The sequence below is a fragment of the Ursus arctos genome, unplaced genomic scaffold (genome assembly GCF_023065955.2).
Source record: "Ursus arctos isolate Adak ecotype North America unplaced genomic scaffold, UrsArc2.0 scaffold_26, whole genome shotgun sequence".
Taxonomy (NCBI): Eukaryota; Metazoa; Chordata; class Mammalia; order Carnivora; family Ursidae; genus Ursus; species Ursus arctos.
The window spans coordinates 27,063,653-27,078,648 of record NW_026622941.1 but is presented as its reverse complement, the minus strand read 5'-3'; the positions used below and the strand labels follow the sequence as shown (position 1 = coordinate 27,078,648).

At 44.1% G+C, this 14,996-nt stretch overlaps 1 protein-coding gene across 4 annotated transcripts in view; it reads left to right on the top strand.

Moving 5' to 3' along the window:
- The window catches only part of TMTC1 (transmembrane O-mannosyltransferase targeting cadherins 1), a 260,656-nt gene that overhangs the window by 180,685 nt on the left and 64,975 nt on the right, over window positions 1-14,996 (top strand). For all 4 annotated transcript variants that reach the window (XM_057303256.1, XM_026502173.4, XM_044385574.3 and 1 more), the window contains exons 10-11: window positions 2,768-2,935; window positions 10,589-10,702. In XM_057303256.1, the coding sequence (XP_057159239.1) occupies window positions 2,768-2,935; window positions 10,589-10,702 (282 nt within the window). The remainder of the gene's footprint in view (window positions 1-2,767; window positions 2,936-10,588; window positions 10,703-14,996) is intronic.

Below are 14,996 nucleotides of genomic sequence, written 5' to 3'. Positions count from 1 at the left end.
ATACCAAGGATCATATATTTAAATCAGATAATATATTTAAAGCCAGTACCATCCTTATCCTAGGCCCTATGAATATTGTAGACAGGCCCATGCAATGCTCTTAGCGCAGTGCCTGGCCAATAGGAAGGACCCACTATAAACACACAGATGTGTAAAACAGCTCATTACTTCTGTCGTTGTTATCTTCATTATTCTTGTCTTCTGCCTTTTTGTGGCCATAGCTGGGAGACCCCTGTGTGGAGATCCCAGTGTTCTCCTTTCCCACTGCTCTGCCAGATGACAGCTCTGTTTCCTACAAGGAGACAGAAAACAAGTATTGAAATTTTATGAATGGAGTGGTTAGGAGGGAAGTCGGTGAAGCTGTGTGATAAGGTGTGAGGAATGCAAGAATCAGCCGGTCCAGTCAAAACCCAGACAAGCGGGACAGTATATGGAGCGTGAGTTCTGGAATCTGAAACGCGTGGGTTTGTATCTTTGCCCCACTATACAAGCTGTGTGACCGAATTCAGGAAATCCATTCACCTTTCTTCTCATCACCGTCTTTATGGTTAAATAGCACTAACCGCGAGTGACCCATAGGGGTGCGAGGATGGGCTAAACTCATACACGGAACTGCTTGGCACATGAGATGCGCTCAGCAGACATTAGTTCTTCATGGGGCTGCTTTACGAAGGCCCGAGCAAGGAGATAGCCGCTAGAGCTGTGGGTGCCTGCACGGGGTACGCGCATTTCAGGACTTTGCTCCTGTGGCACCTTTCCCGTGGCACCATTCCTGACCATAGTAAAATCCCAACTCCTGCCCACCCTGGACTCACTCTTCTTCTTTGCTGATAGATTGTTACCCACGTAACATATCCTGCTGTGGGGCACACTCTGCGTTTTATTTGCTTATTGGCTGTTTCTCCCACCCATGTGGGTTCCACAAGGACAGGAATTATTGTCTGTTTTGTCCACCGATCTGGTCTTGGTGCCTGTAACAATGGCAGGACGCAGTTGGTGTTTATTAAATACCTGCTGAATGGAAGCATGGAGCCCAGAAGGCTTTCATGGGGCCAGAGATGCACCCTGCTCCATCAGGGCTGGGATCCCAATGAGGCTAGAGGAGCAAATGGCAGGCATCGTCACGAACATGGTGGCCTGTAATGCATCAGCATGGCTGTTGTATAGAATGAGACACGTTTAGAAAATCTTGATACCTTTAAGGCCAAACATGACTTACTATGAAAGTGGGAAGAGGGTTGGAGGTTTTATTATTTTTGCATTAGTGACTCTATGTTCTGGCATGTTCAAGGCTTCTGCACAGTGCTTATAGCAATCAAATCCAGCCTCCCCAGCTCGGACCTAGTAAGTGGGGTCGTGACTCCCTTTGTTTGGCCTAACAATGAAGCTTCAAAGTTTAGGGAGCTGGACCAACTGACTTACGGGATTTGAAGTATGGAATTGGAGCTCAAACTTGAACTGGTTCCCAGCATCTCCATGTCAGAAACCTCAAATGCCTCCCTTGTTTTTCTACCCTTGATACCAAAGCGTAGCTATTCAGAAAAGTGTCAAATGCCTCCCTTGTTTTTCTACCCTTGATACCAAAGCGTAGATATTCAGAAAAGTGAACAGAAGTGGAGAGATTTTTTAAAGGAGGTATGTTGAGAAATGAGACTATTTCAGTGTTTTCCTTTGCAAAACCAACCTGCCCCAGTAGACTGGAGGTTTATGAGGGCAGGACCTGTGTTCTATTCATAATTCATTCTTAGTGCCCAGTATATTGCCAGTCACATATAGAGAGAGAACGAATAAATATTCAAACATGTAAATGGGCTGTATTAATTTTGGGCTTATTATGGCATTACTGTCTAACTGATGTCGGATTTCTTTACACAAGCTGGCTTCATTCTTAAAACATTCCACAATAATTTGTAGTCTATTATCTTTGGAAAGAAGTGGGTCTTAACTGAAATGCACATGGCAGTAATGGATACAGATTAAATGATTGTGATGTTCCAGGGCCAGTTGACAGGCAGGAAGCATCTCTGTGGCTGCATAGATGACGTGAGGGCCCAAGTTCCAGCCAAAGGCTTTTCGAGGTGTGCTATCGGCATGCCGCTCAGATAACATGAGAGATTCCTCATATCTATTTAGAAAGCTGAGCCAGAGTCAGCAAGGTTCAGTCCTATCAATACGGTTTGTCTGTGATGGGCCCCAAGCTCCCTGCTCAGGAGTTGGCGTGGGGATAGATGATTTTCCTTCAGCATAAGGACTTTGACCAGAGGGGGAACATACTAGGCGGCACATCCCTAGAGACAGACTGCCAGTGTTCTGTGGGGACGAGCATCCCTCCCAGGACCTGATGGGGAGATGTTGGCAACTGTCTCCCTCAAAGCCACGATGTCACGTGCTGCAACACAGTCTAGATTTAGACTCGTGGTGCCAATATGGTTATACGACGTCAGTGACATAAGGCAGCGAGAGTCAGAGGGTCTGTTCACAACCCAAGAACACACAAAAGGGACATCTCATGATGCTGCTGAAATCCAGGGCAGTTTGAGCCTAAACGATGAGCCTGTTATTCTCCACGCTAATGCCAGAGGGCTGGCAATGTGCTGGAAGAGTGCGTTAGAGAACCAGCATGTAAATATTGTAAGACGGGGGAGTTTGTATTTGTTTCTCTGTCACGGATGAGTTTTATTTGAAAGTTAGTTATATGGGATCGAGTACTCAAGGAGGCTCCATCGCACGCCCGGAGTAAGCCTGCCTCTCCCACTCTGTTCCCCAGCATGGGCTACTGCATCCTCTTTGTGCACGGACTGAGGAAGCTCTGCACTTGCCTGAATCGATGGGGGGCCACCACCCTGACCGTGTGTACTGCGCTGCTGCTGTTGCTTTTCTCCTGGAAAACGGTGAAGCAGAATGAAATTTGGCTGTCAAGAGAGTCCCTGTTCAGGTACGATTCGATGGAGAAGAGCAAATCTCTTCCCATGTATTTCATTGCTTACATATTTGTTTCCAAACAAATGAGATAACATGGGTCTGGCAATAATCATTAACCCACAGGTTTTTTTTTAGTAAAGTTTTAAGTGGAAGATGTAATTTTATTTTGGGTTTTAGCTTTAGTTTTTTAACTGGTATTCTATAAAGTTTAATGTGAGCTCATTCTAAGTGAATTTAAGAAAATAAGGCTCATGAGAAGGTTCCTGAATCTGCGAAACCGTCGTAATGATGAGCTGGGCTGTAAAATCAGCTATAAACAAAATGAAATGATAAAGCCTAACTTCATTATGCAGACAAGTCAGTGAGAAAGGTGAGCACACAGCAGGAAGGAAGAGAAACGCGGTACCTTTTCTGTAGACTTTTCCAGGACATTAAGTTGTGATCTGTGATCTAGTTGCTTTATTCTGAACATTAATTGTGAACAAAGAAATGGAAGACTTTTTTCATCTCCTGGTAGGTTTTTATGCGGTAAAGAGTATATTCTGAGTATAACAAGGTCACCTGCAAGCCCTAAACTTGTCGTAAAGTATAAACATTCTTTGGGACTGTCACTCATCGTGCCGTGTTTTCTGGAGCTCAGGCCTCACTGATGTCGTAGCCCTGGTGATGACCTTCATCTGGGCTCCCTGGCACTGGCCCACCAGGATCCCAACAGTATTTTTCCAGGTTTCCAGGGATTCCCAGTCTGTGCCCTCTTCTAGCTTCTGTCCTCACTTATGACCCAGCTACCCAATTCAGTCAGTGTGGTTTTTACTTGGTGCTCTGCTCAGCTGATACCCAACACTTATACTATGGGGGCAAACAATGGAAACAGAGTTGGGATCACCTGAAAAAAAGGGAAAATACTGGAAGAGTAGAGGAAGGCACACAGAATTGAAGGGCCAGTGAAGAAGTTGGCACGGAGCAGACAGGAAACAGGCACCCGGAGAGTCTGTCCTGAGAGCACTCGAGTGCCCGCCCAAGAGCAAATAGGTAAGCTTACACCGGGTTTTTTCATCTTCACATCAAAGTCCTCGGAAAATTAAGTCCTCTGGTGGAGCTTGAGCTTTAGGTCACGTGCCTGTCCTTTGTCTCCACCGGGGCACTGAAATGAATGATTGGCCAAAGAAGCCCCTCTGACTTCCAGGGACTTAGGGCAGGCTCGGCACCTTCGGATTCCACTGAGACTTCGCAAAATGAGGCAAGAGCGAATTCCCCACAGGAAGTCCAAGTACTGGAGGAGGAGCACAGACTCTGGCTGCCAGGAATGAACGAATGAATGAATGAATGAGCGAACGAATAAATGAACAAATAAGACAAATGTTCACGGCACTCTTCAGCTTTTTTATTTATTTTTTTTAAGATTTTGTTTATTTATTTGACAGAGAGAGAGACAGCCAGCGAGAGAGGGAACACAAGCAGGGGGAGTGGGAGAGGAAGAAGCAGGCTCCCAGCGGAGGAGCCTGATGTGGGGCTCGATCCCAGAATCCCAGGATCACGCCCTGAGCCGAAGGTAGACGCTTAACGACAGAGCCACCCAGGCACCCCTCTTCAGCTTTTTTAAAACAATATATTTGATTTTGCTACTTAGCAATTTGACTTTTTTTAGTAGAAAAAAATTAGTTTGGCATGCATGTCTTTTTTTTTAAATATATTTTATTTATTTACTTGAGAGAGAGAGAACACCTGTGCCCACAAGCAGGGGGAGAGGGAGAAACAGATTCCCCGCTGAGCAGGGAGCCTGATGCAGGGCTTGATCCCAGGACCCTGAGATTGTGACTTGAGCTGAAGGCAGATGCTTAACCGACTGACTGAGCCCCCCAGACACCCCTGGCACGCGTGCCTTATTAGCTTATTTCTTATTACCGTATCATTGTCACGGTCGTCATCATTACCACAGTGGGTACTGTAGAAACCTCTTGCCAGGTGAGATTTTTTGGTGTGGATTTTTAATGAATATTTTTTCACCTTAAGGTCCCAGATTCTGTTCAGTCCCTGTCACATCCCTTTACCTTCAAGGCAGTTCCCCCAGACCACAGTGGGCTTGTTGCCTCTTGTGACCCATGCTGAGGTCATTCTGTAAACACAGGGCCATGGAAGTTCAGTAATACAACTTCCCCTTAGTCTCTGCTGACTTGATTTTTTTTTCTTTTGCTTTCCACAGTCAGTGCTTTTATGAGAGACCTTAAAGTGGTTCTGCCCTATGTTAAACCCTTTGCTTGAATCGAGGTACTAACAGAGGTTGTGTCTTCTAATGATGTTTACTGCTCAATCAGAGCAACTTTGGGGGTGGATTTTGGCAGGCAGCAGTTTATTTCAAGGGTAACAAGTTCACGTTCAAACCCTCTAAGGCTGATGCCAGCAGTTTAAAAACAGAACAACAAAAAGCTCATTGACCTTGCGTCCAGAGGCTTCTGTGTTTTTAGATGGAAGTATGTAGGAAGTGACAGTTGATTACTAAAACACGACCATCCCACAAATGTGCTTGCAGAGCTTGTGTGCCCTAGGAGGCCTTTGGTGATCAAATGGAATTTTGTAAACCGTACAAACCAAACTTTTGATAGGTTTTAGAAAACTTTGCCTATTACAATTTATGTATGTCCCAAGAAAAAGTTTTAAGAATCTGAGACTTTAAGAATATTCTTTCTTCTCTAAGACCAGATGTTTGTATGTATTCATCTGTGCTGAGTCATGCTCAAATTAGTTGAAACGAACATTTGCCAAGAATCTTTGAAGGAAGATATAGTTACTGGTTGAGTGTGGGGGCTGGAGTTAGACTTTCTGCCTCCTCTCCAAGGACCACCATGTCATAGCTGTGTGACCGTGGGCAAGTTACTTAACCACTCTGTGCCTTACTTTCTTTAGTTTAAAACTTAGAAGAAGAAGAATGTTGTTTATATTTTGGATATAGTTCAAGAAAAAATGAGTATGTGAAAGTTGCATAAGGCAGTACGATAAACACTATGTAAGGTTTTCAGATTATTGCTGTGCCCTGTGTTCTAGGGTATGAGAGGGGGGAAGGGGAAGAGAGAGATTATCTATAGAGGAGCTGAACGTCTGCATGGGGGTCAGACACATAAACACATTTTAACATAATGTAGCAGGTGGTTGACAGAGGCAGCAGGACACTGTGTAAGTACAAGCAGGCTGCTAAGAACGACCCAGGCCTTCAAGAACTGATCTCTTACAGGCCTGAGCTGAGTACCTAAAGATGAGACGACCTAAATTAGCTACAGTGATCAAAACCAAGAAGTGGCTCATTTGAGTAAGAAGAATTTGTTACACTCGTAGATAAGGTGATGTCCCTGGCAGAGCCCCTGCTTCCGGCTTCTCCTCTGTTCTCAACGATGAACTCATTGACCATTCCTTGGATGTATGGTCTCATTAAGGCCTCTCTTCTCACATGGGGTGGTTTTGTTTGGCAGTACTATGAACAGTCTTACAGAGTATCTTAGGACAGACCTTTGTGTTGGAGAAAATCCAAATTTCAGTCAAGTCCCAGCCTTTCCAGCTGAGGCGTCCTCTTACAAAAAAATCCCACCGTGTGATGTATTTTCAGGAGGTTCAGCGGCAGGGCCCCCTCGCAGCTCTGTAGTTCCCCAGGCACGAACCTTACCCATGACAGCATAAGAAGCCAACAATTGTGTCTTACCAGCGGCCCGAAGAGAGTAATCGGTACAAGTGAAAGAGCTGTGAAGAGGAGGAGCCAGGCTTTGAACCTGAATTTGATATAAAAGAATACATAAGCTTTGCTACGCTTATTTTTTACTTCATGTTTTCTAACTAAAACTAATCCCAGTATAAAGAAGAGAGAGGGGGAGAGAGGGAGAGGGAGGGGTTGGTTCATAATCATAGCGGCAAGCTATATTTTCTTTAATTCTTTGTAACAAGAAACTGTTCTGATATCCTAACCTGGGAAGAGGGTCATTGCACAGCTCCAGCTGGGTCTGGTAACAGCCCAGAATTGTGTGTTTGTTTGGAGTAAGTAATACTGTAATAACACAGTAAAATCCCCTCTATGCCCCAAATCTTCGAAATACCTGAAAAGGCAGAGACCACATTTTTCTTCTATTTGCGTCTAGTTAAGGATCTCTCTGAATCCCATTCATGAACTATTTAAGTGATCCATGGAGCATCGATTAAGAATGTATGCTCTAGATTGTTCTCCATCTCTGTAGGGAACACATTGCTGTTTCTTCCTTTCTGAACTGCTAAGCCAGAGAGATCAGCCAACCTCCCAGGGCGGAGAAGATACACTGAGGATTGGCAAATTCTTTTGTGAAGGAGCGGATGGTAAATATTTTAGTCTTTGTGGGCCACATAGTGTCTGTCGCAGCGACCCAACCCTGCTGTTGTCTCGGGAAAGATGCCAAAGATAATAGGTAAACACGTTGGCGCGCCTGCGGCCCACAAGGCCATGGTTTGCTTCCCAATGAGATAAACATTGTGATAGTGAAATTATAGTGTTCCTGTGCCCTGGGGTACCTTTCTGGTTTAGCGTCAAATCAGCTTCAGGAATTGTTCTGACCACGTATTGGCCTTGGTTGAAATCCCTGCTCCACTACTTTTCTCGGTCTGTAACTTTAGAGAGAGGTCTTAATCTCTCTGAACTTGAGTGTTCTCATCTGTAGTGTGGGAGGTACGATAATTCTACCCGTCCAGTAGGTTATCGAAGGGATAAAAGGAGATGATCCACGGAAATGGGCGCTTAGCCCGGAACTTGATTCAGACCGAGCAGTCCGTCTGTGAGTACTGGGCCTTCTGAGTGTGGCGCTGTGCGGCCTCAGGCCACAGCAGGGTCAATATTGAAGGGAATCACGAATCTTTCTTACTTTCCTGTTAACCTCTGGCTCAACACTGCTCGTTATTATTTTTTTTAATGTTTGTTTTCTCATCAGGAGTTTGGGGATGGTCCTCGTGACCTATTGTCCAACTATGCCAACAAACCAAATTGATGTTCTGTAGACTTGGAGATATGCCTGAGAGAAGTGGCCTTTTTGTTATTTCAGTTATTTTTCAAGTGTTGTACAAATGAGAGGTGTGAGGGAGAAATGGGGTACACGAATGAAGGTCCTGAGTTGAAAGGAGATTTTTCTTTGTAATCATCACTGGGATTTTGACTAGGGATTGAGCTCCTGCTGCATACGTAATGAATACTACGTGTCTTTGTAGAGTAAATACATGTGAGCTGCTTGTTCCCACTGAAACGACTGGGGCCACGGAATCATAGCATCAGTAGAGCGAATGGAGGAGTCTGGCTCTGGCAGCACGAGCGGCGTGGCCAGTTACAGCTATGTGGAAAGTTGTGCCTTGGGCCAGTTGTTTATTTCCCCTTTTCCACAAACTACTCATTGTAAAATGAGAGACTGGAAAAACATAGCAGGAAAAATATCACAGAGAGAACATAAAGGTCAAAAACAACAATGGAAAAAGCAGTGTGTTCTTCGGATTCGAGTTACTCCACCCACAGCTGCTCGCCTGTTATGAATATCACTACTTCCTCTGGCCATCACTGAACAATGCCCCGATCTTCGCAAGGACCATGTTTCTACAGGCCTAATTGTCCGTTCCCCGGGCGATACATAAATTAGAGTCACCATGCTAATCACACAGGGGGAGGGATCCGTCCCAATCCGCCAGTTATGTCCACGCTGAAACCAAAGTTACCTTTAAAATCAGCCTGTTAACCATGCACTACTTATTTCTGGAGAGAAGAATCAGAAATTTTCCTGGATAGAAATTGGAAATTTTTTTTTAAGCCATTAGTAGCACTCTGACCCAGATTCTTCTCCTGTGACTAAGTTCACTTTGTGTAATATCCACTTTAAATATTCCAGTAAAATCCTAGCTCTCTGTGGCACTGTAGGGTCTCATCGTTGTGATTGAAGGATGCCAGTAGTTTCACCGGAGCACCCGAACGTCAGCATTGGTCAACCTTTTGTCAGCCTTTTGTCTTGCGTGCCTCCGCTGCTACTGAGCGGAATCCTCCAGTCTCCTCCCTGGGGGTCCAGTCCTGGCTGCCAGTACTTAGAGAGCTTTATAAGGGGGAGAAACAGATCCCAACGTTCAGAATACCGAACTTCACACATCCTCTACCTTTGAGATCCAGCCCTTCCTCCTTCCCTCTGCGTCACCCGTTATTCGCGAGTGCAGGGTCTCTAGCTCAAGTTTTCCAGAGAGTAAAACTCCTGCATTTGTCTGGGATGGGGAAAGAATAATGAAAAAAGTCACTGGGTGTGCAGGGTAAGGATGGCGATCTGGGCTTAAATGCTCCTGATAGAGATTTAGTGTGTGTCCAGCCACACGCCAGCCACCAAGAAATCCCAGCGACCTGCCCTAGCTTTGCGGGCACTGAAGCAGCCTGTGTAAGTTTGGAGTCTGCCGCCTTCCGATGATGTTGCCCTCAGGTCGGTCTCTAGCCTCTTGCACTCCCTGTAAGTTCTGTCCTCTGGAGAGTTCCTCAGGCTCCTAGCTGGGGGCTTTTAAGTTGGGACTGTCTTTACTGGTCCTAAGGAACCTGTTATTTTAGGGACAGTTCAACAAAGGTCACAAAGCCCTTCATATTTCCCCAACAGATCTTTAACACTTTGTACGAAACCCTTCTGTGAATCTTACCTTTAAATTAAAAACTACATGAAAGTATGTTACCTGGGAGAGGTAGTAGTGCATTAGACTTGCCCCGAAACTAGGTCGTCCTGCTTGTCTCCTTGTTCTCTCTCAACAACTGTCCCCCTCCCACATTTCATCCATGCATGTTCTGGGAGTTTTCTTTCCAAGTGGCCCTCCAGCCCATCTTCTTTCTGCCTGCCAACACCTCCCTGCACGTTGAGGGAACAGGGAACTCTAGAACCAAGCTAGAATCCTCTAGAATCCCACCTCTACCACTGACCAGCTGTATAACCTTGTGCAGGTTAAATGTGTGAGCTAGTTACAAACGAGAAACGGGTCCGCTCCTGCCCCCACCTGCCCCTGGAATCACCTTCAAAGCTTCACCGTTACCCTGTAGGGATTCCCCAGGTCTTTGCTTATGGTAGCCCAAGCAGACTAACACAGTGACCATGGAAGCAGGGTTTTTACCTTTTGGAGCAAAACCTCATTTCCTTATCTGCAACTTGTAAAATAATTATACTTGCATTTATTTATTTATTTTTTAAATCAGTCCAGGCTTGGGTACGTAGGAAATGGGAATTTCCAATAAAACTTAATAGGAAGGCCAGTCTGCAGTCATCCCTCTTGTCATGATTTATTTTTGTAGATGCTCCCATTTTTTTTTTTTAAGGAAGGTTATAAATGAACAAAAGAAGGAAGGAGGGAAAAAACCGAATGAACCTGAGCGTGCAGGTTTGTCCTGCAGAGAATTCCCTGGCACCCGGTGTCGCCCCCTCTGCTTCCGATCCGGTGCGCACGTTTGTTCAGTTGTGCACACCACCCACTGCCGTCGTCGTTGTCCGTAGAAGCACATTTAGGAAGTCACAAAGTTCGTAAACCCTGAAAAACCCGACTTGGATGTCACGGACATTCCGAATGCAAGTTCATGAGACCGAGTAAAATAATGAAAGAAGCCAAAGATGTTCCTAAACACAATTCTTTGTTGCTCTTTTCTTTTCTTTAAATGTATTCATTGTAGGTCAGGCGTTCAGACTCTGCCCCACAACGCCAAGGTTCACTACAACTACGCCAACTTCCTGAAGGACCAGGGTCGGAACCGGGAAGCCATCTACCACTACAGAACGGCCCTCAGGTGAGCACCCACGACTGTCCGCCGCCCCCTTGTCCGGTCGCTCCCCTCCCAGTGTGCGCTCGCACCTCTCCAAGGAGGTGTAAGGATCCTCGACTCCCCATCTTTTGGCTCAGTGTTCCAGTCTGCTGTGAATGTGGTAACTCTGCCTTGCTTCTGGTTCTTGGTGTTTTCCTGCAAGTTTCCATTGCTACCCACTACTCAATGAAGGGACACTCGGTCGAGTACGCTCATGCAGGCAAACAGGAGTTGGTTGTCAAGAAGACACTCGCAAATTCTCGGAGCATGTATTCCAGTGAATTCTTCCCACTTTAGGCTTCCTGTTGTCAGCAGGGATTTATATGAAGACATCTGAGTATCCTGATAGTTGTATTAAGTAGAAAGAAAACTAGAAGACACTTGATTACCATATTGGGAATATGTTACTAAGGGGCACGCGTGCACGTGTGTGTGTGTGTGTGTATGTACACAAATATTTATGTGTATATGTATATATATATGAACAGCCTTGACACTCTTCTCGTATTTCTCTCCTTGTATTCATTTGGAAGAGACTGTACGAAATTTACAGCTTTAAATTTTCCGTTTAAGAGAAACCACAAATTCAAGCCTGCATTACCAGCGGCAGGCTGCTCTCGAGTACTCAGAATTGCAGCTCTGCCTTTCAAGATGGTCTTATCTAAAAGATCCCACATGACAAATGTCTTCAGCTGCAGCATGTGGCACATGATACTGTACATAGCCTCAGAGTCTCCAAACGTGGGCAAAACAAAGAAACGTTGAGTCTCCTCTTTTATTGTACTATGAGGCTCACCGAAGCGTTTTAAAGAGGTTTCCATGCCCCTATGGATCGGCCCACATTTGGCAGAATTTTCTGATACGGTTCCGCTTTGGGACATGCTTAAAAGTATGTATACCGAACACATCTGCATTTCCCTGAAGCACGTTCGAGGATTATCTCAAAGCTTAGTTTGAAATTACCATTCTTAAAGGAACTGACCTGATTTTTAAAATTATCCTTTTGAACAATGTTCTTGCACACGTATATTGTTCATAAATCAAATTCAGACTTTAGGCTCTCTTATTTAATATTCAGTATGGCCAGAATTTTAAGCTGTGCATGTCAAGTTCCCTATCAAATACTTTTCCAAAGATACAAGAAATGCAAGTCCCAGAGGAAAATTGTAACAGAACTTTTTATTGAGGAAAAGAAGTTTTTATTGAGGAATAGAAGATCATTTTTAAGATTTAATAAAGAATTATATTCTTTCCCTGGAAGCCAGTTTACCCAAATGTTTACAATACTTATCTCTGGTTGGTGAGATTATAGTTTAATTTTTTTCTGCATATTTTGTGCTTCAGGTGTTCTACAGAGAACATGTATTATTTTTGCAAGGAGGAGATGTCGCTTTTAAAGAGGCGTGTATTCCTTCACGGGTACAAATAAAGTATATTTTGGCATAATGATTAATTAATGTTTCAGGGTTTTAGGTGTCATTCTTGAGGAGGAGAGCAGTAAATTTGCCTGAAAAATAGTGGTTGAAAGGAAGTATTATCAGTATCCTTTAAAATTTGTTGCATTCTAACAGACTGTTTTCCGTCAAGTTCGAACAGAAAAGTAAGGCAGACCCTAAAGCACAGTTTGGGGCAAAGATATCGATTATATAAAATTCTCCAGTAGCTGATTTTACAGAATTACAGTAGCTGGTCGGGTACTTCCGCTTTTTTCCCATGAAACAATAAAAATAAATGTTTGCTTCAGCAACTGTGCTTCTGGAAGAAACATGTCCCTTGAGAAGTGGGGAAAAAACAATTAAAGCTATAAATACGCTGCATAGTAATTAGTGAAATTTTTCATCCTCTCAGACCAGGCTCAAAATACTTCTGATGTAAGTAGCATCATCTTTGTGTGGCTACGTCTGTGGTGACTTTTCAATGGGTGTGGGTGTTTTGTTTTGTTTTACTTTTCAATTTAAATAAATTGTCACTCCTTGTGTTAGAGAGAAAAGGAAAATACCAGTACAGTTCATCATTTTGATGATTATTCATCCTAAGTGACTGGAAGATTGCCCTGATTTTTAAAATTTAATTTAATTTAATTTTTTTAGAGCGAGAACATGCACACAAGCAGTGGGGGGCGGGGCAGGGAGGAGTGAGAGAGAATCTCAAGCAGGTTCCATGCTCATCGCAGAGCCCAACATGGGGCTTGAGCTCAGGACCCTGAGATTATGGCCTGAGCCGAAATCAAGAGTCGGATGCTAAATCGACTGAGCCACCCAGGCGCCCTAGATTGCCCTTATTTTGATATTGCTCTTAATTTGCTGAGTTTGCTGATACGGGGATTCTACCCCCCCTCCCAGCTACCTCATCCCTATTTCAACTTCAGTGTATTTGATTTTTTCCATATTTGCACACAGCAAGAAAGAGAATGATTAGGGAAAATGCAAGGCTAACAGTGCTATTATCTGAAATCAGTCCCAACAATTATCCATTTCTGTTGTAATGACTGTGTGGATCCCAAAGGCAATGATGAAATTAGTCATTAGGGTTGTATCTAAACCAGTATCGTTTTGGCTGGCTTACAATTCTAGAAAGAATGCTACATTAAATTGGTAATTATATATGACATGAATATTCTGCTTCTCTTAAACCTTATTCTATGTTTTTTTAAAGATTTATTTATTTATTTATTTCAGAGAGAGAGTGAGAGAGCCAGGGGAGGGGGGTGGAGGGGGAGCAGAGGCTGAGGGAGAGAGAGAATGCTGGAGCAAACTCCCTGCCAAGCAGGGACCCAACACAGGGCTCGATCCCAGGACGCTGAGATCATGATCTGAGCCGAAATCAAGAGTCAGTTGCTTAACCGACTGAGCCACCCAGGCCTCGCAATCTTGTTCTATTTTTTTTTTTTAAGATTTTATTTATTTATGTGACAGAGAGACAGCCAGCGAGAGAGGGAACACAGCAGGGGAGAGGGAGAGGAAGAAGCAGGCTCCCAGCCGAGGAACCCGATGTGGGACTCGATCCCAGAAAGCCGGGATCACGCTCTGAGCTGAAGGCAGACGCTTAATGACTGCGCTACCCAGGCGCCCCTTGTTCTATTTTTTAATTAATAATGATTTTTTATTATATTATGTTAGTCACCATACAGTACATCCCCGGTTTTCGATGTAAGGCTCGATGATTCATTAGTTGTGTATAACACCCAGTGCACCATGCAATATGTGCCCTCCTTACTACCCATCACCGGTCTATCCTATTCCCCCACCCCCCTCCCCTCTGTAGCCCTCAGTTTGTTTCTCATAGTCCATAGTCTTTCATGTTTCATTCCCCCTTCTGATTACCCCCCCTTCCTTTATCCCTTTCTTCCCCTACTGATCATTCTAGTTCTTATGTTCCATAGATGAGAGAAATCATATGATAGTTGTCTTTCTCTGCTTGACTTACCCTTGTTCTATTTTTTAAACGAGATGGAAGTACTCCTCTAACTTCTCCTCCCTTTCCGTGTACCTCATTTATTCTGTTTCTATAGTGCAAGGCAGTCTCCCCTGGAAAATGCTGCAGCTGAGGTTACAGGTTCAGATTAAGACCCAAATCAGCAAAGGAAAATGGCAGAACTCTTCTGTTAGCTTTGTTTTGCTGGGAGGGGCAGCTGTGATGTTTGTACCTATTCCGGGTTCTATAGAGTTTGGGATTCCATATGGTTCAGAATCAGAACACCACTGGTGGTTCTGCCATATGCCTCCAAATCTCTCTGGCCATTGTTTAAAACCTGGAAAAATTTCTCCCATTCCACCTCGTGTGAGTGGGACCGCCCGATATCAGCTCTTCCTGCACAAAAACGCCCATGAAATAACTCATCCAATAGGCCCAAAAAGGAGAGACCGTGGCCCAGCCTGGACAAAGGGCAGCAGATACTGAATGTGTACTTGGCCAATGGTTTGTTGATCAGCTTAACAAGTCAGTTAAAAGGGGAAAATCATAAAACATTATGCACACTCTTGAAGGATTTATTGTACCCTAAAATTTCCCATGTACATCCATTCACCAATCTTCAAATGTCAAACCAAGCTTTTTCCTTTGGGTAAGAGCCTAATGATTGTAATCTGCAAAAATCACATCCATAAGCCATTTCTCTGATGATCAGGTTTTGATACTTTAAAGTGGAATAAAAATGTAATGACTGTGAGATTTTTCTGATTTTTATCCTATAGTTTTTTTACAGATACTCTACATTTAATCAGCAGCAATTTCTCGAGCAATTCCCTTTTTTGAGTATTTTTAGAGTATTTGCTTAGTT